The sequence below is a fragment of the Dendrobates tinctorius genome, unplaced genomic scaffold (assembly GCF_039654945.1).
Source record: "Dendrobates tinctorius isolate UK_male_01 unplaced genomic scaffold, ASM3965494v1 ptg000158l, whole genome shotgun sequence".
Lineage (NCBI taxonomy): Eukaryota > Metazoa > Chordata > Amphibia > Anura > Dendrobatidae > Dendrobates > Dendrobates tinctorius.
The window spans coordinates 28,113,079-28,136,982 of record NW_027361825.1 but is presented as its reverse complement, the minus strand read 5'-3'; the positions used below and the strand labels follow the sequence as shown (position 1 = coordinate 28,136,982).

Below are 23,904 nucleotides of genomic sequence, written 5' to 3'. Positions count from 1 at the left end.
TCATCCGTCTCCGTCTCTCTCTGCTCCCAACTTGGAACGATTGTTCTCCATCCATTTGACGGCTTCCTCTGGGGTCGGGAAGAACTGAACAGATCCCAACGCTGCTACTCTCAGTTTGGCAGGATACATCATAGAATACTTCACTCCCAGCGCTCTCATTCCTCTCTTGACATCGCCAAATTTCATCCGCATTTTCTGGACCTCTGCTGAATAGTCCGGATATATTTCAATACGGCTTCCATTAAACGTGAGGTCCTGCAGCCTCCTGGCTTCCCGGAGGATAGTCTCTCTGTCCCTGCAATTTAGTATCCTGGCCAGCATAGTACGGGGAGGACTACCCGGTGGGAGGGGTCGTAGGGGGACACGGTGTGCTCTCTCCACTGCGAACACCCTGGAGAGCGTATCTCTGCCGATCTTGGATAAAATCCATTGCTCAATAAAGTCGGTGGGATCACTGCCCTCTGCTTTTTCCGGAAAGCCCACAAATCTAAGGTTGTTCCTCCTTGATCTATTTTCTAAATCGTCCTGTTTTAAGTGCACTTCTGATATCTTTTGAGCATGCTGGGACTGAGTTCTCTGCATTTTGTTTACAGAATCCTCAGTGGTGCTCACCCTCTCTTCCACAGCACCCATCCTAGTATCCATCTTGTTCAGTGCCTCCTTAATGCCAGTGATTTCTTCTTTGATCTTATCAACCCGGCTATTCAATCTAGTCAGTGTCTTTTTGCAAAACGACACCACCATAAAGACATCTTTCAGGGTTGGCTCTCTCTCAGGGGTCTCATCATCGGCTCCACTGTCTTCCTCCTCAGACATACATTCAGGGGCAGCGACTTCCCCTCCCCCTCTTCTCCTGTTATCAGCGTCTCCTGTGGCTTCATCGCTCACCCCTTCCCCCTCCAGCACAGTACCTTCTCCGGTGTCCCCCTCCTCCTCCCTTGCAAAGCGCTGCAACTTCTGGAGGATTTGTGACCGTTTATCATAGCTCTCAGACTGTCTCCGCACCTCCTCCACTTTCCCGGCGCCATCTTGTGCAGTCACGCTGCCGTCCTCCCCGATATCTTTCTGCCTCCTCCTTCCCATCTCAGCGCTTCTCTGTACTCCCGGCGTCTCCTCCCGACTCTTAAGCACTTACTGTGCCGATAGATGTGCCCAGATCAGTGCTAAAGCGGCCTGATGAAGGATATTACATAAAGCTGATGGCAGAGCTCCTTTGCCTAGCGTCTGCTCACATCAGCGCTAGGCCACACCCCCCCATTGACACATACTTCTGATTGGGCTTTAGCACTATGTCCATCAATTTCTAGAACATGGCTGGGGCCCCATGTAATCCAAAAGGCAAGACAACATAGTGATAATGACTGTTTGACGTTATAAAGGTGGTCTTTTCTTTCGCCGGCTGTGTAAGAGGCACCTGCCAGTAGCCCTTGGTAAGATCGAGCGTACTAAAGTACTGGACTTTCTAGAGTTGCTCAATTGGATCACCCCAGGGCTGTGGGATTACTCGATATTGGGCTGGTGTCTTAAAGGGATGTGTCGCAGTGGCAGTGACCCAGTCCGTGGCCCTGGGTGTCCACGTAAAATAGGTGGAATGAAGCTGAATAAAGTTTATAGATAGATAGTTTGTGATGCCACCTGTGGTATCTGGTCAGAAGGGGGACCAGTGCTGCAGTACAGCTCCTCTGGGACAGATAGTATGATGCAGCAGAGTTGGAAAAGCTCTCCACAGGCAGAGCTGTAGTCCCAGGGCAGTAGTAGTAGAGGTTAAGGTAGATGAGGTAGTGTTTAGACACAGAGATGTAGCAGTGCTGAAGGGGTTGCAGGAAGAATTCAAAGAACACGACAGAGTGCAGATTCTTTTACCTTTTTCTGAGCTTTGTAGGTACAGTCCATGATTCAGATCACAGATGGTATGGGAGTTGGTCGGTTTGGAAGCAACTTGGGAATCTCTCTATGCAGATGGGATGTGTAGTTAGCTATGATCTCACCTTTTGTACTGTGGGTAGATCTGCGTAGCATGGGTGCTTCAAATGGCCTATTTAGGCTTAGTTGGCATGTTACTGCTGTTGGTAAACTAGCCATCTACAAACTCTTAGACTCACTGTGGGTGCGACAGATTCACCACTGGCAGGTCGAGGATTCTCTAGCTCCACTGCTGGTGTGGCATCTGCTGCCTGAACTTGCTCATTTTCAGGGTTGTCTTGAGTCTCTGCTACTTCAGTTGCAGTAGGTTGGGGAAAGATGAGGACAGGGACTACGATAGCTTGGTTCACTCTTGACCAATTTGCAGGGAATTCACCGAGTACAGAGCTGACCTTTTCTTCTTCTTCTTCTGTAGGCTGAAGGTTGTTTTGCTCTCCCATCTTTTCCTTTAGTTGGTCAGGGCAAAGCTTCAGATGATCCCTTCACACTACTTATCAAGTTTCTCCTCTATCCTTACTGATAAGGCATACCTTGGTGTTGTCAAAGTTTGATGGTAGGACGGTGTAGGGTTCAGCCTCCCAATGGTCATACAATTTGTGCATCCTCCTGTTTCTCTTTAGGACCTGTTCTCCTGGCGACAAGGGAACTGCAGGTGCATGTTGATTGTAGTTCTTTTCCTGCTTTTGTCTTGCCTGACCTAGACTCTTTTCTAGACTCTTGCACTTTATGGTACTGCTGCTGCCGCTCTGTATCCCAGTCAGCATCTGGTGATGTCACCTCAGGTGCCAGGACTCCCATATCCAAATCAATAGACAACTTGCCAGGCCTCACTCTCATTAAGTAGGCTGGAGTACAGTTGGTGGAATTTACAGGAATGTGATTGTAGAGATCTACCAGACCCAGCAACTTCTCTGGCCTCAGATTTATTTCTTCCAAGGGCAAGGTCTTCAATAGATCGATCACCACTTGATTAATCTTTTCACACATGCCATTGGTCTGCGGATGATACGGTGTTGTTCTGATCTTCTTGCAGCTGTACAAGTTGCAGAACTCCTTGAACACTTCTGCCTCAAAGGCTGGGCCTTGATCTGTAAGCACTCGCTTGGGGTAACCGTGTGGTCGACAAAAGTCCTGTTGGAATGCTTTCAATTTATATAGACTTGGCACACACCAAAAAGAGGGAGACACCCTTGGATTCGCGGTGGATACTGTGTCCACTTGTTATATAGAACCATGTGGGATGGCCGCAGGTGCCTCCTTGCAGTATTGGTGTCTCCCTTAAAGCCCAGTCACTAAGAGCTCACAGTACAACTTATTGTACATTGATGAAGGTCCTAGACCGAAACGTCTGTATGTATGTACTGCAATTCATTAAAACCACCTTTCTGCATCAGAATCTTTTTGGTGTCTGCCAAGTCTATATAAATTGAAGTTCACGGATTGGGATCCTACTTGTGCACCACCTCCGGTTACCAGGGTTATGCCAACGGTTTTGTTCTAATACTGTTGGAATGCTTTGGCTGCTGTCCTGGCTGTTTGATCCTTGACAGGCACGACTACCAGGAATCTTGAGTAGTGGTCAACAATGGTGAGAGCATAAACATAGCCTGAACGGCTTGGGACCAGCTACACATGGTCTAAGGCTACCAACTCGAGTGGCTGTTTGGTTATTATTGGCTGTAATGGAGCTCACTGGCTGTTCTGGTCCTTCCTACGCAGGTTATACATTGTCCCTCACAGGGCCCCGGCAGGCCCACATAGACCCCCGAGAGGCCTGTACAGGCCCCGGCAGGCCCTCACAGGGCCCCAGCAGGCCCGCATAGACCCCCGAGAGGCCTGTACAGGGCCCCGGCAGGCCCACAAAGACCCCCGAGAGGCCCGTACAGGCCCCGGCAGGCCCACGCAGACCCCTGGCAGGCCCGCATAGACCCCCAAGAGGCCCATACAGGCCCCGGCAGGCCCGCACAGGGCCCCTGCAGGCCCGCAAAGACCCCCGAGAGGCCCGTACAGGCCCCGGCAGGCCCGCACAGACCCCCGAGAGGTCCGCAAAGGCCCCCGAGAGGCCCGTACAGACCCCGCCCGCACACACAGACACGCACAGTGTCCGCCCACGTACCGCCCACACTCTTCCCCCCTCCCAAACTGGATGTGCAAGGAAAGAAAGGGGTTTTTTTTTACTTCTGATATTTCTGTCCCATAGAGTTGCATGGGAATTCCGTTATCGGAATCGGGGATACCCGATACTTTTTGGGTATCGGTCCGATCCAATCCGATCCGATATTTCTCAGTATCGGATGGTATCGCACAACATTAGCAGGCATCCTTACGTGTAATGCTGTTAATTTTCCTGTAATCAACACACATTCTCATGGTACCATCTTTCTTTTTCACAAAGACTATTGGAGCTGCCCAGGGGCTACAACTATCTATGATCACCCCAGCTTCCTTCATCTCCCGCAACATGCTCTTGGCACTCTGATTTTGTGTTGGGGGTATAGGCCAGTACCTCTCTTTGACGGGTGGATGATCTCCAGTGGGGATATGATGTTGGACCCCTTTTGCCTTCCCAAAGTCTAGAGGGTGTTTGCTGAATACCCGTTCATACTCCTGAGCCACTCGGTAAATCCCATTCTTTTGGTGTGAAGGGGTGGAGACAGTTCCCACATGCAGCTGCTGACACCACTCCTCCAGCTGCTTTGCAGAGCCATTATCCTTCGCCCGGTTGGATGAGACCAAGGACTCTGCTGCCTGTATTGTGTTGTTACTGACAGTAAACAGCTTAGCAACTGTGGCATACCGAGGTATTGTGGCCTCCTCCTCCCCACAATTTAAGATGCGTACAGGTACTCTCCCCTTGCGGACGTCAACTACCCCTCTGGCTGTCAGGACCGTGGGCCGGCTATCAGAGTACACTGGCTCTACCAGGGCTTGGTAATCCTTCCCTCTGAGGCCTTTGGCTGCCCGACACCATGTTAACATTTCACCCCTGGGGGTATTTCAATGGGGAAGGAATCATTCACTCTGATGCTGCCAATTTCTCTGTCAGATAGTTCTACCTGCTGTCTTTCCATCAGGGCCTTGATCTCCTTCTGCAGGACTCATTGTTCACTGGAACCCGCAATCTCAGCTACCTGTCACAACAAAACAATAACCTCGGCAAGGCAATTTTCAATCACATTAGTACCTAAGGTCATTATTGGGTTAGATTCCCATTGATCAATGTCTACAACTATCAGACCTTGGTTTTTTAACTCTACTTGCCCCACCTTATTGGTATTCTCTTTACATCCCACTTGCGGCAAAGACTGACCACTGATGGCAACTACCGTCAGCTCATCACTTGGGCCACGAGTAAGTTCAGAGTCAGCCCAATACCGTTTGTAAAGAACATATGGCATAGTTGTCACCTGAGAGCCAGTGTCCAGCAAAGCGTTCATGGAAATGCCGTCAATCACCACTGGGAGCACCGGTCACCCTCCAACATACTTGGCTCACCAGTTCTTTGGGCCTTATTGTCCTACTCCGGGGGGTTGGCCCTCTGCCCCAGGGTGGCAGAATCTTGCAATGTGGCCTGCTTTGCTGTGGCAGATGGGACGTCCGTTCTGGTTGCAGCAATCATTGTCTCTCCCTCTGAGCGGTGGGATCCTCTACTTCCATAGCCACGGGATGTCCTCTGGACTGGAGGCCAGCTGAATCTTCTCTTTTGAGGGCACTTGCAGGGACTGCACAGTTTTGGCAAGTGCAGACATATTTTTGGTCAGCTCTTGGACCTGAAGGCATGGTTCTGCAGATGGATCATTATCTAGAGTCTGTGCGTCAACCTCAGCAGGGTTCTGAGGGAAGGATGCTGCCTCTTGGTGGTATTTAATTGTTGGGCACCTAGGGGGCGCTGGGTGGCTGACATTTGGTTCATGCAGCACCCGGATAGCCCTGTCTTTAAAGTCTGCAAAGTCTAGATCAAGGTTTTGTTGGGCTACGATGAGCAACTGTGCTCTCTGGGTGCTGGATAGGAGTCCCTCAATAAATTGCATCTCTCACACTGTCTGGGTCAATCTGCTTTATGGCCCGCAGCGCCTCCTGCAGGTTAAGAGCATAGTCCCGTATACTGTCCTGCGCCCTTTGTTTGCACCCAACACCCAAAGAATCTCATTTTTATTTCTGCTGCGGTGCGGGTGTCAAAGGTACTCCTCAGCTTAGCCAGAACTTGCTTAACAGTCTCTTTAACAGCGTTCTGCCAGGACTTTACTTCTCTTTGCGCTACACCAGTTAGCTGCCCAATAAGGATGTTTACCTTTTGGATTTCAGACAGAGCATATACGTCAAATAAACTGCACAGTCTGTCTTTAAAATCGCTCAGGGTATGTGACTCCCCTGAGTATTGCTGTAGCCAGGCCACTCCTGGTATATATGGCATAGATAGCTGCATTATGGGTACTGCAGCGGTGGTCGCTTGATCCTGTTCCGCTCTGGAGGTGGCGCTGGCCGCTGGATTCTGCGTCGCTATCAAAGCCGCAGCTGCACTTGTCCCTGCATTTGGCGGCGCTGTGGGGGGTATGGTGGTGTCTACTGCTATATATTCTCCTGCCTCAGACATTCTCTTCCCCCCCAGTTAACGTTGGCCAGGCTCTGTGTTTTCACTGGCTTACCAGGTTGCAGCTCCGCAGGCTGGACAATCGGGGCATTCCGTCTCTGCAGGCCTCAGCTTCTCACTTCCTGCTCGCTGATATCTTCGCGCGCAGCACCTCGCTTTTCGCTCTCTCTTCAGGCTCCACCCACAATGCACGCCTCTTCAGCTTCCCACGCGCGGCAGGTGGTGGGGTAATGGTGGCAATTGCACAATCAGTCTACAGTACACAGTACAGACTCTGACACACAGGACCCAGAGGCATCGGCTTCAGAAACCTGTTCGTGATGCCAAAATGGATCACCCCCAGGGCTGTGGGATTTGTCCATGTAATCCAAAAGGCAAGACGACTTAGTGATAAAGACCGTTTGGCGTTATAAAGGTGGTCTTTTCTTTCGCCGGCTGTGTAAGAGGCACCTGCCAGTAACCCTTGGTAAGATCGAGCGTGCTAAAGTACTGGACTTTCCAGAGTTGCTCAATTGGATCACCCCCAGGGCTGTGGGATTACTCGATATTGGGCCAGTGTCTTAATGGGGTGTGTCGCGGTGGCAGTGACCCAGTCCGTGGCCCTGGGTGTCCATGTAAAATAGGTGGAATGAAGTTGAATAAAGTTTATAGGTAGATAGTTTGTGATGCCACCTGTGGTATCTGGTCAGAAGGGGGACCAGTGCTGCAGTGCAGATCCTCTGGGACAGATGGTATGATGCAGCAGAGTTGGTAAAGCTCTCCACAGGCAGAGCTATAGTCCCTATAGTCCCAGGGCATTAGTAGTAGAGGATAAGGTAGATGAGGTAGTGTTTAGACACAGAGATGTAGCAGTGCTGAAGGGGTTGCAGGAAGAATTCAAAGAACACGACAGAGTGCAGTTTCTTTTACCTTTTTCTGTGCTTTGTCGGTACAGTCCATGATTCACATACCATGGAAGAGAAAAAGCAGGACAAAGGCATAGCTGTATGACCTCAGGTTAATGAAGCTGCACACACATCAGGGAACACGGGTGCCACTTCCAAGGAAAATAGTCTGTATATCCATAGAGAAGAAAGTGGATAGGCACATTCTTTCCCGTGCAAAATAATCCTTTATTGTGGCATCATGGTCAGGTCATGCTGTTGAAGCACAATGTAAGCGCGAAACGATCATCGTCTGTACTTGCTCCATGTGTTGTGAGTTCATTTTCCCCTCCGTCACTGAGGCCTGGTGAACTCCCTATTCTAATGAAGGAAGGTAGTGAGCCTGATTATCAGGCACCTGGGACTAATGAAGACGATTGGCTGAGTGGAGTCACTGACTGGATTTAAGGCAGCCTACGCCCTTTCTGCCCTGCGGGTGATTTCTCTGTGGACTCTTGGACACCAGTCTGATTCCTGCTCTCCTAAAGCTAAGTTTTCTGTTTTGCCTTTTTGCATCTAAGATTTGTTTTTGTTTTTCTTGCTTTTTGGATTCTGCCACTCCCTGCTGGAGTGTACAGTGTTCCTTGAGCTCTGTCTTCTGAAAGTACCTGAGTGCTGATTTAGTTTTTGAAGCTTAGTTGCTTCAGGGCCATTTTTATATCAGCTTGTTGGCTTTTGTTGCTGATAGGGTTTTGGCAGATTGCAGACAGCAGCCTTCCTATCCGTTCCTATCTAGGTAGTTTTTGGGCCCCATCTTTGCTCAGCCTGTCTTTCTGTCTAAGTGTTTTCATCTTGCTTCACCGTCATTATATGTGGGGGGCTGCCTATTGCTTTGGGGTCTGCTCTGGGGCAGTTAGATTTCCCCTTTCCTTCTTTAGGCCTATGTATCTCTCCGGCTGTGATCGAGGGGTCTAGGTCATCGTAGGAACCCCCCACGGCTACTGCTAGTTGTGTTGATAGGTTCAGGGGTCTGCAATCTGATAGTTGCCAACTTCTCTGGTTTTCAGGACTTAGCTAGCATTTCTGTTTTTGCCTCCTACGGTGACTCAATCATAACATCCATGGTTTTATCTGCCTGCTGTTGGTAACTTGATGCGCCAATAAAGGATTATTTTGCACGGGACGGAATGTGCCTATCCACTTTCTTCTCTATGGATAAACAGTCCATGATTCAGATCACAGATGCTATGGGAGTTGGTCGACTTGGAAGCAACTTGGTAATCTCTCTATGCAGATGGGTTGTGTAGTCTCCTTTCTAGCACTAATCTGAAGTACTTGTAGTTATGTATTACACTCAAGTTCCTCTTGCTTGCTCTTACTTAGAACTCCACTCACATGGCAGGCAGCTGTAGCCCTCTCTCTCTGGCTCACAGATATTGCTGCTGAGTAATCGAGTCTCAGTTGGGAACAGAGCATTTACAGCCTCTTGTTCCTCCAGTTTCTGCTGTGTGACCTTTAGTATCCACACAGTCTCGGATGCCGGGGTCTGGTCAATGCGCTTCAGCTTAGGGGTGAACTTGACTCCAGCTCCAGTCCCCAGCTTGTCTCCACACATCCACACTCTTCCCTCTCTCTACACCAACTCCCTAACTTCCTTCCTCCCGACCACAGAGAGCAGCTCCTCAGCAGTTAGGTTCAGAGCTCCCACTGCTGGCCTAAAGTAGGAACCGTGCTGTGTGCTGGAAATACCTGATAGAAAGACCCTTTCATTGCTTCCAAGCATGACATCACACTCCCTAGGAAGGAGGTAGTGCCACTGTGGTGACCGTACTCCTGGGGGCGCCACACAATCAGCTCATCCATCCGGGGCATTGGATAAGGGACAAATTTTGTCACTTCATTCAATTTTCAAAACTCTTTACAAAATCTTATTGTTCCATCTGGGTTTGGAATTAATACAATGGGGCTAACCCATTCACTCCTGGGCTCCTCAATAACTCCTAACTGGAGCATTTGTCTTACCTCACCCGTGATGGCTTGCCACCGGGCTTCTGGCACACGGTACAGTTTCATTTGTACCCTTATCTCAGGCTCGGTGAAAATTTCATGTTGGATCACAGAAGTGTGGCAGGGCAGTTCCGAAAATAGATCCTTATTCTGTTGAACTAATTTCCCAGTCTCCCGTCACTGCTGATTAGAGAGAGTATCACTTATCTGTACCTCTCTCTCAGTCTCCTCCAGGGCCAGTGTTGGAGGGTCCCAAGATAATATGACCGAATCGCATCCATAATCATACACTCCTGATTTTTCCATGCTTTGTGCAGATTTATATGATACAATTGTTCGGGAATTCTCTTCCCGGGCTGGTATACTCGATAATTTAACTCCCTGACCTTTTCCCGGACTTAATACTGCAATAAGCTTACTTTCTGCCATGAGCACTACGATTAATACCCGATTCCCTTCTTTAAAGGACCTGACTGTGGCCTTTCTGTTATACGCTAGGGTCTGCGCTGCCTGAGAATCCACTAGATGTTCTTTCACTATAAGCATGACCGCCACTATCCGATCAGGCATACTTACCATGTGCTTTATTACATTCTTATGTGGAACAGACTTCTGCTCCCACGTCTTTGTCTACATCCCCTAGGATGCTTGCCATACAATATCTCAGAGGGTGAGAACCTCATTGAAGTCTGTGGTACCTTATGGAAGGCAAACATTGAATAGGGCAGCAAGACGTACCAATCACTTCCATCCTTGGAAACCACTTTTTTCAACATTGAGTTAAGGATTTTGTTAAACTGTTGGATTTATACGTCAGTCTGTGGGTGGTACACTGATGTGCGCAATTGTTTTATTTGGAGAAGCTTGCATAGTTCCTTTGTCACCTTGGACATAAAAGGAATCCCCTGATCTGTGAGAATCTCCTAGGTAGTCCAAGGCAACATAACATGGCAAACAGTTCCCGGGTGATAAGTTTAGCCAAGGTGTGATGAAGGGGAATTGCGTCCGAGTTACAGGTGTAATCTGCTAAGACTAATATATGTTAGTGGCCATGGGCAGATTTCACTATTGGCCCTAACAGATTTATAGCAATCTGCTCAAAACGTACCTCTATAATTTACTCCGGAAGTTTGCAATGGGTGTGATCAGTTGATACTCTGGAAACATCTCAGAAAACCTCTGTACCCTGGCATAAATCCCGGGTCAAAAGAACTGTTGTAGAATACATTCTGGTGTCTTTTAATCTTTTAAGTGGCCACCCAGCATGTGTGTGTGAGCCATTTCGAGCACCGCTCAATGGTAGAATTGGGGCACTTCCATCTGTTCCACTGCTTCATCCCGGATTTTGTCAACCCTATAAAGTAACTCCTGGTTGACTGCCATATGCGAAAAAAACTGCCTCTGCACCTGGTTGCTGAGCCACCCCATTTACCTCCATCACCCTTTCCCGTGCCCAGGTAAGAGTGGGATCCTGGAGCAGGGCTGTCCCAAAAGTTCCCTGGGGCACTTTCAGCTCTGGAATTGTGGTCTCCTCGACCTGTACTGCCAACACCTCTAGGGAAAACCTGTCAAGTTCATACTCTTTCCCAATGTGGGTGACCCCTACTGCAGGAATCTCTGTTTTGGGATCTTCGGGCTCTGCACCCAGAAAAACATTTACCCCGGGAGGGTTAATTTTATTCTCCCACAGGGACAAGTCTTTTCCTAGAACAGCCCTGTAAGGAAGGATCTTCACCACTCCACCACACCAACTTCTCTGCATGGTGTCCGCTGACATGCACTTGGCACAGATGAGGTTCATCGCTGAGGCGAAAGCATGCACGTTGAAGATGGACTGAGTGTACATTGATACAAAGTGAGTAAACATGCACTTCATGGGTTCAGCCATCAGGGGACAGTTGGCAGCCACATGCCCTGGCCCTTGGCACCACCAACACCTAATAGCTATAAATAAAATCCCAATCAGACATCTTTAGTCATAGTGCGTAAGTACACAATAATGCCCCAGAGTAAATATTAGTAGAGACGACTCAAAAAAGGCATAAATAGAGGAGGAAAACAGTCCAAAGCTACTTAGAAAAGTGTAACACCTTTATTAATAATGCAAACAAGACATCAAAGAGAACAGGACAAATTGATGCAAAAAAGTAAAATCAGATGAGGAAAACAGTATCATAAGTACCCAGACACAAAAAAAGGCAACAGACTGGCCAGCAACACAGTAAAGTGTAAGCACAGGAATATTTCAAGAGGTAGTTCGTAATTCATAAAATGGGCTATTGAATACCTAAACTGATCATTAAGGATAGCAGCCACTGCACTCAGGAGTATATTAAGGTACAATAATTGCAGTGACTAAAAGTCAAAAAATCCACTTCATTAGGAAGAGTAGCAGACAGGCAGTAACAAAAGCGATCAAGTCAAACAATTGAACATTGCCATAGTAGTGTAAATAGTTAAGATAGGAGGGCATGGTGGATAAGATAGTAAGAACTTCCTTATAGAAGTCAGTTGGGGCCAGGGCACCCATACAGCTCACTTGGACTAACTAGCCCCAGGCAACACCATGTCACACAACATTACCGAAGGTTAATGCTCAGCCATATAGTGTTCGTGGCCTGGATTTCAACAGAAATAGCAACAACAATAATGCTCGTGGTGCAGTATTAGTGGGACTGCCGTTGCCAGCGAAGACTAAGCAGTATGGGAAGGTATCATAATGTGGCAGCTTATTGCGTGGACTGATGCCCTCAGAACCAGGGTGAAATGGCTGAGGGAGTCCCCAAACAGAGGAAGGCTGAACAGAGAGGGAGCTGAGGGATCGAGAGGTATGGTCCATTCCAGAAGCAAGCTTAGTGACAGAGAGAAAAGGACAGGGACAGATGAGGAGTTGCTCTTTGTGAAACCTGATGTTGATGCTGGAAAGAATACGAATATGCTGTGTACCAGCTTCAGTAAAGTTACCTGTTTGAAAGTTGAATTGGATTGTGGTTCATTTTGTGCTAAAGCGGACCTGGGAAGCCTTCTGAAATGTACAGAGGACTCTGACGGTGCCAGTGAAGGAGCCACAGGTTTGCAGAGCTATGGACAGTATGTGTATGTGATGGGAGGGCAGGGCGTGCTTACACAAATGCTATCCGCCATGACTACCGTCCTGGACCTCCCTCACACAGGTGTCAAAATTGCCTAAATTATGCAGATCCACTATATAGGGTATAAGTTAGCATACAAGTTATTAGGATGCTCCCACTGTGCAGTATAGATCCCAAGCATTGTCTGTTTCTATGGTCTCTCATTCAAGTCCGGACGCTGCGGTTCCTGCTCAGCACGGATGTCTGTCTCAGCATCTTGCTCAGGCTTGTGGTATACATTTGGTTACTGCTGGCTCTCAGCCAAGTCTTTACCAACCAGTGATATACAGGTGCGGCCTTGCGCTCTGTAATCTAATCTAATTTCTGCTTTGTGCTGAGGAAACTGGACAGTTGTGGTAGCCATCTCCTACTCCTTCTGAAGTTATATAATGACCATAAGCTAAGATGACCTTTTCTGACTTGCTTTCATTAAGGTCAGAGAAGAAATCATTGTTATTTGTCATATGACTGCTTGTACCAGAGTCTATACACCATATTTGCTTTGCAGATGGGCCTGTACTGGTATTAAATGCAGCTTCAACACATGCAGAATCTTCCTTTACAGCTGATATAACCCTTTGATGACTGTTCTGCTTTTTAAACTGACTGATTCTTGCTTTCCAAATTCTGTAGTCTGATTTAAGGTGGCCCTGCTTTTTACAGACAAAACATGCACAAGTTTCTCTTAGATTGCTCTTATATTTAAGGAAATCCTGTGTCTTTAATGCTGTTTATGCTCTGGATTCATTACTGCTGTTTACATGCTGCATTTTTCTCATGAATTCATCCACCAGTTTGCCTTTAACAAACTCTAGTGTCAGCTCACCATGAGGCTATGCATCTAGTGCACTCATGACTCTCTAGAAGACCACTTAATAGAAGTGTAGCAACATGAAAATCTTTAATTTCTTCTCCAATACCCCTGAGACGCTCCACAATCTCTAGGGTGTTTCTTATATAGTCCTAAATATTCTGACCATCACTTAGCTTAGACTGATATAGCTTTCTCATGAGATAAAGCTTATTGCTGAGATTTGATATTTCATGCACTTTCTGTAACTCATCCCACATCTCCTTTACAGTTGCACACTTGCATATATACACAATCTCATTATCATGTACACTGAGGGAGATCATGCTTTGCGCTTTCTGATCATTCTCTAGCCAATCATCTGGTAATGGATGAGGCACTTGTTCCTGAGTATATTTCCATGTACCTTCTCTTATGAGCAGCATCTTCACCTTGAATTTCCAGGACTGGTAGTTCTGGTTAGTGAGGCTTGGCAATGAGAACTTGACACGATTGCTGCTAGTAGACATCTTCTCTGTTGCTCTGTGCTGATTTTGCTCTGTGCTTCTGTTGCTGTGTTACTCTGGGGTTCCGTGTCACTGTGGGCCCATAACCAGTTGGCAGCAGATTACTGAAGATACTCTCCAAGGGTGTGACAACAGAACTTGTTTGCTCAGGAACAATCAGGAACAATATATTATAAGCTTAATAGATCAGCAAAAAATCATTTGTGTGTCTCTATCTGTGCAGCATCTACAGCAGACTACTTCTCTTATACACAGACACAGGAAAAAAACAGGAAATACAGTCACATGTTATCCCTGTTTGAACCTCTGGGGGTTTATTTTTTTGCTCTAAATTTATGAACAGCATACAAATGTAGCAACTAAACACTCATAGACAGGAATGGAGTTGTTGCACCAAACATATTCCAACTATATACTATATATATATATATACTGTATATATATATATTAACATTTTAGAGAAGTACGTCTCCAGTTCAGAAACGAGGGACGACATTCATCTGGTAGGATTGATGTCTTACAGAATTGGTGTTGGGCATTGGTCTTATGCTCAGATTTTTTCTGTCTACAGTGGGTTCCAAGGTGAACTTCTGCAGTATGGTGGTCAGAAAGAGGAAGATCTCCATGCGAGCCAGGCCTTCTCCCAAACACACACGTTTGCCTGGGAAAACAGCATGAACATACACAGTAAGTCAAGAAATGGGTTGTGAGGTTTAGAAAAACAATTTTCAATTACCTTTAATGGAAATTCTGAGTCAATATACAAGGGGGAGGTCACCTGTAGAAATGCTTAATTTACACTATGGGGACGCTGCTAAAGAATTGAACACTTAAAGCCCAGGTTCCATCATAGATCGCATCAATTGAGGAATATTTTTAATCTCTTACATTTTTTCAATCATTTTCATGTTCTGTACATCAAAAGAGAATCAGATTGTGATGCTTAGGTTTAGAACACAGTCTGAACAAAAATTTATAAGCTAACCATTACTACTAAAATGCCAATAATATAATCAAAGTAAGTATGAGACTTTTGTGTTACACTGTGGCCTCATTTATCAAACGTATGTATGTAAAAGAAACATTTGCATTATTTGAGGTCTGAAAGCACTGTTTCTGTTTTATTATTTTGTCGATTTCTCATTTGCTGCAAATAAATACAAAAATTTTAGCTTTAAATTTCGGAGACATATTGTCAGTAATTTATAGAATAAAACAACAATGTACATTTTAGTCAAAAAATATACCTATAAAGAGAAAAATCAGAGAAACTGAAAATTTTGCAGTGGTCTCTTAATTTTTGACAGAGCTGTATAAAAACCCCATGGTAAAGCATGTAATTTTATCTTTAATGGGGTATGTCTCCGCTTTCATAATTTTGGAAGCTGTCCCTCCCAAGGTTTCTTACACAACATTGTCTACAGCATATACAATGGCCGCATGGAAAGAAACTGCCTAAGGTTTGGGGTTGGACTGCATTTTTTTGGTTGCCATATTAGAGCCTTTACTGGTGGGAGCAATTTTCAGGCCCAATGTTGATGCCCGTCTGTATATGAATCTTTCATTTCACCAGAGGTGTTCAAAAGAAGCTCAGCTGTGATTGATTGCTATGATCAACAGTTTTCCTTGCAACCAATCACTAAGCATCTGTCATTTCACCAGAGCTGGTTAAAAGTAGCTGAGCTGTGATGGTTGCTATGAGCAAGTTTTCACACTTGACAACACCTCAGCAGACACTGACATGGTGGGAGAAATCTAGCATCCCAAGGAACATAAGCTCCCAGCCATTGTCTGCCCCCCAGAAAGGAGCACAGAGCATATGACAGAAATGAATCCCCCCTCCCGTGGATCAATAGTATGCAAGTTAGGGCAAATCCACTCAGCGTTTTGGTACTGACCCCAGGCCTTTCTTAAAGGGATCTCTGGTATGGAAAGCAGGGCAAATCCATCCAGTGCTTTGGTTCTGACCCCATGCCTCTGTTAAAGGGATCCTCGGTATGGAAGTCAGGGCAATTGCCTTCAAATGCTCTGGCACTGACCCCAGGCTCTCTTAAAGGATCTCCTGAATGGAAGTTAGGGCAAATCTCTCAGCGCTCTGATTCTGACCCCAGGGTTCTATTAAAGGGATCATTGGTATGCAAATCAGGGCAAATCCATCCAGCGCTCTGGTTCTGATCCCAGGCTTTCTCAAAGGGATCCCCGGTATGGAAGTTAGGGCAAATCCACTCAGCACTTTGGTTATGACCCAAGGACCTTCTTAAAGGGATCCCCGGTATGGAAGTGAGGACAAATCCAATCTGCACTTTGGTACTGACCCCTGGTCCACTAGTATTGTGAAATCCAGAAAGTTTATGTATGTTGAACTGGTAGTAGTGGTAAACACTAGCCCATAATCATTATGGTTTAGTTCTTTTAGAAAATCAGTTAAAGCTTCTATGGAACCTTTCGAAATAAAAATGACATAATTGATATATCGATGCCACATGACCACTCCTTTGGCTAATTGTCCATTGATATATTTCAATGACCCCTCCAAGCAGCCAACATATAAGTTAGCATAGCTAGGAATACATTTAGTCCCCATTGCTGTCCCCCAAGTGTGAAGATAAAATTTCTTATCTTATATAAAATAGAAATGGGTGGGTGAGGCTGGTAATTGAGGTACACACGTTTGAAGATGTTGATCCACATATTCTGACAGGTTGACAGTGAGGCAATTAATGCTAAATGATTATAGATCTGCTTAGTGGATGTGTCCTGTTTTTGTGGCTCATTGGGATGTGATAAAAGAATGGTATACTTAGTGTTTTTTTTCGAAATATAGAGAGACTTGTTCTTTTTACTAAGTATACAGCCACCACACTGCTTCTTCCTGCCAGTTGGGGTGCTATGCCTCCCTCCCCCTGTGTGCTGCTGTCCTCGCTCTGCACATCCTCCTGCCAGGTTTGGTCAGTTACTATATCATCCACCACCTCGGCTTCCACTTCCGCACCCTGGTCCTCCTCCTGACTTGCTGGCAATTGTGTCTCATCATCGTCCACCTCTTGTGACACATTCCCACAGTTGCCTTCATGTGACTATGGCTGCTCAAATATTTGGGCATCGCTACATGCGATCTCATCTTGCCCCGCTTCAAGTGGACATGGAGAGAAGCCCGAATCTATAAATGAACAGCTCTTTGGAGTGTCCAAGTGTGGCATCAGTTGTCTCTGGGCACTTGGCATGGTGGGAGGAAGGAGTATAAGGGTGAGGAATATGCGGTCCATACTCACAGATACTCAGACTTGACCATGTGCAAGACAGGGTGGTAGTCGTGGTTGTGGCAAACTGAGTGGAAACATTATTGGCTAACCAACCAACAACAGTTTCACACTGCTCTGGTTTCAATAGTGATATCCTGCTGCAGTCCCCTAGTAATTAGGTCATGAAGGTTGGGCAAGAAGATGTGGGTGTTTGTTGTGGCACAATTTCAGCTTGCCCACGACCTCTGCGTCTGCATGCCCCATCACCATCAGGTCCACTTCTCCGTCCCTTGCCACGTGCCTTGCACATTTTTTTTTTCTTTTCCAATAATTTTTATTGAACATTTAAACACAAATAAGAAAGGAGGGGAGTGGGAGGGGGGAAGGAGGAAGAGGGGGGTGAGGGGGAGGGGGAAGGGTAATAACAAGGAGAGGACCACAAGGTCCGAACAGGCTCTATATAGTGTCTACATTAAACATATAATTATATAGTCATGCAATCATACAAACATGTAATCAGATGGTTTGAAATCGGTTTGGTGCACATTAATAAACTAGTTCAGTGCGTTAGATAAGTTTCCAGCCATTTCGCCCATTTCTTGGCATATTTGTTGAAATAGTCATGGGTAATGGCAAACCTATTGTTAGGAGTCGGATTTTGGCGTTTACTCAGCAGGGATCCAGATCCTCACATTCTGCACTCTCCTCCTATTTATCCACTGCAGAGGAGATTGCAGAGGAGATTGCCTTGCAGCAAATCTCTCCTGAGGCTAAGTCCTTCTGTCCTCTTACTGAGCATGCTCATGGGACGATCTCCCATTGGAGATCGGGAGTCATGTGCTCAGGTCCCGCTTCAGTTCTCATTGGTCCATCTCAGAGATCTGGAAGTGTGCAGAAGGTCCCGGCTGCTATAAAAGGCGCGTATGGCTGTTCCGCCATGCACTAGTATAGACTTACTTGCTGCTGTGTGTATGAGGACGGATGCATGATTCTGGTGACTGGCTCATTTGAAACCCCTTCTCTCTGATATTACGCATGTGGATAGGGACTGAGTTAGAATCAGTGCCAGCGCTCCTCTGCTGCAACATCCACAGCTGCTAGCATCTGACATTGCGCTTGTGCCTTGCCTTTGTCGTTTAGTGGCAGTGTCCACGCCGCGCTGCAGTAGCAGCCTCCTTTGCGTTCACAGCTGCAACGCCGCGCACACGGTAGGTTTAGACGGACGTAGTGCCGCCATCTTGGGCTACTCCTGTGACCGTACATATACCGTGTGTGCGTTTTTTACTGAGTACTGTGACTACAAGAGGCTCAGTCATGTGTTTGTACTTTTTGGCATCTCTGTGAGTTAACTGAAATTGCTCGGCGCACCTGGGTGAAGTTTAACCCTGTGCGCATTTCCGCCATGTTGCTCCTGCCACCACTTAGCAGCGGTTATATCACCTACTGCATGGTGGACCCCGAGCGGCGAACACACTTTATTATTATTTTTACTTAGTGCGTTCCGCCGTTCCTAACACCTATACTCATATGTTTTGTGTAAATTTATTTTATTTATCACGTCAGAGAAGATAGGAGATCTTGACTTTTCCAGTGGTAGGCAATTTCATTTTTGATGACCAGAAATATATGGATTATAACAGCTCTCATAGAGGGATTTATATTTTCTATTCCTAGGGACAGGAGTGCTAGCTGCAGAGTGAATATGATTTTGCTCTTGTAAATTTTGTTTATCAGCTTGCCAGCTTGGGTCCAAATGTGTTTGATTTTGGGGCACTGCCAAAACATGTGAAGCAAGCTCCCATGGCGGCCGCATCCTCTCCAGCAGAGGGGGGAGTTGTTCGGATCTATGTATGACATTCGTGCAGGGGTGTAATACCACCTTGTAAGTGTCTTGAAGTATGTCTCCTGCAGAGACATGGAAATACTAGCCCCATATGAATAGTATATAGCGTTTTCCCATTGTTCAGTGATGTGTGAAGTATTAATTTCTTTATCCCATTTAACCATATATGACAGCTTAGTTATTTCCGTATCGTTAATGAACCATTTATATATGTTCTGGTTGCTCCAGAAGATTTTGTGTTTAACCCTCCGTCAGGAACAATATTCGCACTAACTCGTAATGGAACAATGTGCCTGTCAAGCGCAGGCTAGAAAAATGCCTAGAATATCTAATTTTCTCAATTTCAGTGATCTAAAAGTGATCAGAGACCTTCATAGGGATGTAATAAAAGAGACTACACATTATCAGGTGCAAAACAAACCCATTTACTCAACATAAAAGTAATAACTTTGATATACACAAATTTCAAAACTCCCACCAAATAGCCCCCAATGATATCAAGTAACGGTTATTAAAAAGAGAAAATTTTGGCACAAAAATATTTTCTAGGCACCTAGAATAATATTACACACAGAATTAATCTGAATTAGATCCTGAAGGTTCCCCAGAAAAAACACATTTGCAAAGCAAAGAGCAGGAATTGCAATACATTTTTGCATGTGTCAGGCAGATTGCATGATGACATTTGAGACATTCATAATTAGTAGTGTTGAGCGATACCGTTCGATACCCAAAAAATATCGTATCGGATGGTATCGCCCGATACGAAAAAAATATCGGGTATCGCCGATTCTGATACCGGAAGTCCCATTCAAGTCAAAGGGACTTCTGGTATCGGAATTTAAAAAAGCCCTTTATTTCCTTGTTGGCTAATTCTACGTAATTGAAAACAAATAAGAGTCATGTAGAATGTATTGTGGGAGGTGGAGGAGACATTAAAGGCATAGTGGTTTATTCAAATCACATGGCATAGCATTAATTCCAATTTTTTTTTTCAAGACGTTCGGAGTTAAAAAGATATTGACTATGTTAACTTTTTTATATTTTGTCAGATATGTATGTTTCACAACTTCCATGCTCTTCACCTTCTTTTGTACTTCTCCCACACTTTCTCCTTCATGATCCGCAGCAGTAGCATTTTTTTCATCAACTTTTTCTTCACCTTATTCATCTTCTTCACCTTCTTCCCATTAATTTTTTTTTTCCCATTCTTCATATTCTTCTTATTCAGCTATTATTAATTTTCATATGCTATTTCTTCATCTTCTTCCTATTCTTCTTTTTCTTCATTTTCTTATGGTGACAGGCATTCCTGTAGTGTTAAGGGTTAATACTAAAATCAGAGTTGAAGTTTCGTTTTATCCATTCAATGTAAGGTTTCGTTTCTCCGTTTTTGTTGTTGTAAGATAAATTTTTATAATTGGCATGGGCTGTCATGAAACCAGACTGTTCCCATCTGTATAAGATAAGGGAGGTGGGAATGTTAAACTCTGAAGAATATGCCATTATACTACTTTCTACGCTATCTAGGTACGGACATATATGTAGTTTCCGGTTTTCTTGCAATAGTATTGGCTTATAAAGTGAAATGATGCTATTGGTACTTGAGAACCTTGCATAATTAAGCAAAAGATTATAAAAGATGTGACTAAAATAAAGGGGCTTAGTGATCTGCCTCGATCCTCCCGTACAGAGACCCCCGTCTCCGTGTGGTCATTTGAGTTGCTAGCAACACTGGAATAATTTGGATATCACTGGCTCAACCGTGAAGGGTTAATTTAGCCCTCCCTAAATAGCTACCTCGACAGTGGCGCGCAACGTGGGGCCCCTGAATAGGGACGCCTCTGCCCCCGGAGGACAGCAAGACAAAGGACCCTCGGAGCGGACACAGGTGTTGGAAAATTGGGACTGATCACCCCCCCACAACCACGGTAAGTTGGCAGTTATACTGTTCAGACTGACCGTTGGTGTGGTTTTCCTGTGCTTGTTGCTGCAAAGAGGATCTGAGGTTTGTCCCCTGGTGGGGTGATTCATGGGTGGAATCATATAGAGGTGTAGTCCCGTTAGGGGCCCAGTGCTCGAACCGTACCTCATAAGGGACGGACACCCCGGATTGACCAGTGATTGTGACTCTCTTTATAGTCAAAATATCCTGAATTCCTGATCATTGTTAGTTATCAGGCGTGGTCATGTGATCGAAGACTGGGTAGGATACGTAACTCAGGTATATATAGAAAGATATATATAACCAGAGGTGTCCGGAGGGATAGTCTGAGACGCCCTCCTCCTTTCACTGAGTACCGCGAATTTGGGGCTTCCCAGAGGGGGTTGACCCTGTGGAACAAACGGAGACTGCTGCTCCAGTATTGTGCACAACTGAAGGATATTTAGCTCTAAAGGAGAGAATTATGTTTCTGTGGAAGAAAAAGAAAAGTTTGGAATTGTGTGAAGGATCAGATACTGTTAGTCTTATGATTCAAACACGAGGAAAGAAATGTGTCAGGAATGCAGTAAAAATATTTTAGATTCTGGGATTTCCTAAGGGCCGGAGGTTGCAGCCTACGCTATGGGATGAAGGAGTTAAAAGGTTGACTGATGATGGATTACTTAAAGGCGCTGAGGAATTCCGTGGCTCGGCACATGAATTGTATAATGAAGGTTATGTGGACATTGAACAGCAAGTGAATTCTGATTGTTTCTGTTACTGTTATGTTGAAGAAGGAAAAATTGTCTATTATTATGGCAAAGACGGGATGTATTGTGGTTCAAGAAAGTGACTGTGGTTTGACAATGTGATTGATTAAAGAAGGAACTAAGATTGATATTAATGTGTCAGGGAAATAGTTAAAAGTGATGATTTGAAACAAGAGGTCTCCCTGCTAGATGACAATTGTACAAGGAGACCGAGAGTTGCAGCCCCCTCTGCTAACGGCACCTATTATCATCCACCGCTAGCCTTAGTCCCCGTTATTGCTAGTGGTTATGAGTAGCCACCCCTTCCATTTACCAGCTCCAGAGGAAAAAAAAAAAAAAAAAAGTTTTCAGACTTTAACCTGCTTTGTTCAGGAGAGAGAGAGAAAAAAAAAAAAAAACAAGAGCAAACAGCAGCCTCTAGCCCCCACCGCAGCTGCGATCACACAGTGTGCCCTTCAGCCCACACAGCAAACTCTGCCCCCCCTTCCTCAGACTCCAGCTAGTGGGAATCTTGCTCCTCAGCCCCTCCCTGCTAATTCTCATTACTGCTCAGTTTGTAATCTCTCTCATATGTCCAGTAAATTTACTAGGGGTAGATTTATTATCACAGTTCCGCTCCAGAATACAATTCCAAGATGATGGTCAGATGGTTTTTTTGTTATAAAATCTCTATGTAGATGAAGACAGTGAGGAAATCTGTATTTTGCATGCCTTTCCTACAGTTATGATGGCCCTGATCGGCCAAGGTCCACCCCCAATATTGCCTGAGGATCAATGACTCACCCCATACCTCTCAGAGATACCATCTAAACTCCTGTCAAAAGGGTCAAATGATATAGGGAAAATGCCAGTAGAACCAGTAAAAGTATTTCTCAAACCTGGTGCCTAATCCACATACTCTTTTGTCCCAAATACCCCAGGATGCTGCTTGGTTTACAGTTATTGATCTTACCAATGCCTTCTTTAGCATTCCGTTATACCCAGACTGCCAGTTTCTATTTGTATTCACTTAGCAGGGACGACAGTTAATATGGACAGTTATGCCACAAGGGGCCCAAAACAGTCCCAGCCAATTGATTAAAAAAAAAAAAAAAAGAAAGCAAAAAAAAAATATGAGCAGGTGTCTTTGGCCATTTCTGCCATTGTTAGCCTCCTTAAAGCATCTGGCAGCACTGAACTGTCGGGTTTTGGCCTCGGGACTTCAGTTCTGCCTTGGTCAAGTGATATTCTTGGGTCACTGTCTCCTTCAGGGTGCCAGACACCTTGCAGAAGAATAATAGCTGTCAGCTCCCTTCCTTTCCCAAAAGATGAAACTGAACTCAAGCGTTTTCCTGGACTATGCATTTATTTTTGTCAGTGGATACCGGATGCATCCCGCATAATGCAACCCCTTTACAACGCCTTGAAAGACGTATAATGAACTATAAGGAAAGATGGCAGTGATGAGGATTACCTCCAATATGATTGTTCCCAACTTCTGACTGAAGAAACAGCTACTCCACCAAATGTCAGTGAGAATCCACTCCCAAATCCTGGTCTGGTGTTATACACGGATGGTTCAAGATATGCTGATGGGTTTGATACAATGGCGGATCTTAATAGGTCGCCCCGGGCCCAAGGTCCCAAGGTTTTTTGGGGGCCCAGGGGCAGGGGCGGGCTGGGCCGGGTGGCAGAGAGGCAAATGCCCCCCGGACCGCTCCCCCAGCACCTGTACAGGGCCGGCCGTGCCCTGTGCTGCCTGTGACGCCGCCGGCAGCAGACAGCCGCCCGCGTCACATTCTATGAGGGGCCGGGAGCTGTGCACGGCCGTCACCTTGACGGCTGCTCAGCTCCGGCTCCCTCCGGCTGTACTTCCGGGTCAGATGTCGGGCGTGCGCGATGACGTCATCGTGCACGCGCCGACATGTCCCGGAGGATGCTGAAAGCAGAGGCGCTGCTGGGGAGCGAGCCGGCTGTGAGGTAAGTATGGGGAACTTTTTTTATTTTTTTTTATTTATAAAATGAATTAAATGGGGGAGGGGGTGAGTGGGGGCTGTACACAATGAAGGGGGGGTGACTGGGGCCTGTATATGATGAAGGGGGGTGACTGGGGGCTGTATATGATGAAGGGGGGGTGACTGGGGGCTGTATATGATGAAGGGGGGTGACTGGGGGCTGTATATGATGAAGGGGGGGTGACTGGGGGCTGTATATGATGAAGGGGGGTGACTGGGGGCTGTATATGATGAAGGGGGGTGACTGGGGGCTGTATATGATGAAGGGGGGGTGACTGGGGCCTGTATATGATGAAGGG

The 23,904-nt window shown here is 45.9% G+C and overlaps 1 protein-coding gene across 3 annotated transcripts in view; it reads right to left on the bottom strand.

The window, feature by feature from the left end:
- Window positions 1-11,461: 11,461 nt before the first annotated feature.
- LOC141052013 (cytochrome P450 2C8-like) overlaps window positions 11,462-23,904 on the bottom strand; it is a 191,140-nt gene continuing 178,697 nt past the window's right edge. For 2 of the 3 annotated variants that reach the window (XM_073549183.1, XM_073549181.1), the window contains exon 9: window positions 11,462-14,493. In XM_073549183.1, the coding sequence (XP_073405284.1) occupies window positions 14,309-14,493 (185 nt within the window). In that variant the 3' untranslated portion in view covers window positions 11,462-14,308. The remainder of the gene's footprint in view (window positions 14,494-23,904) is intronic. The other variant, XM_073549182.1, reaches the window with a different exon arrangement.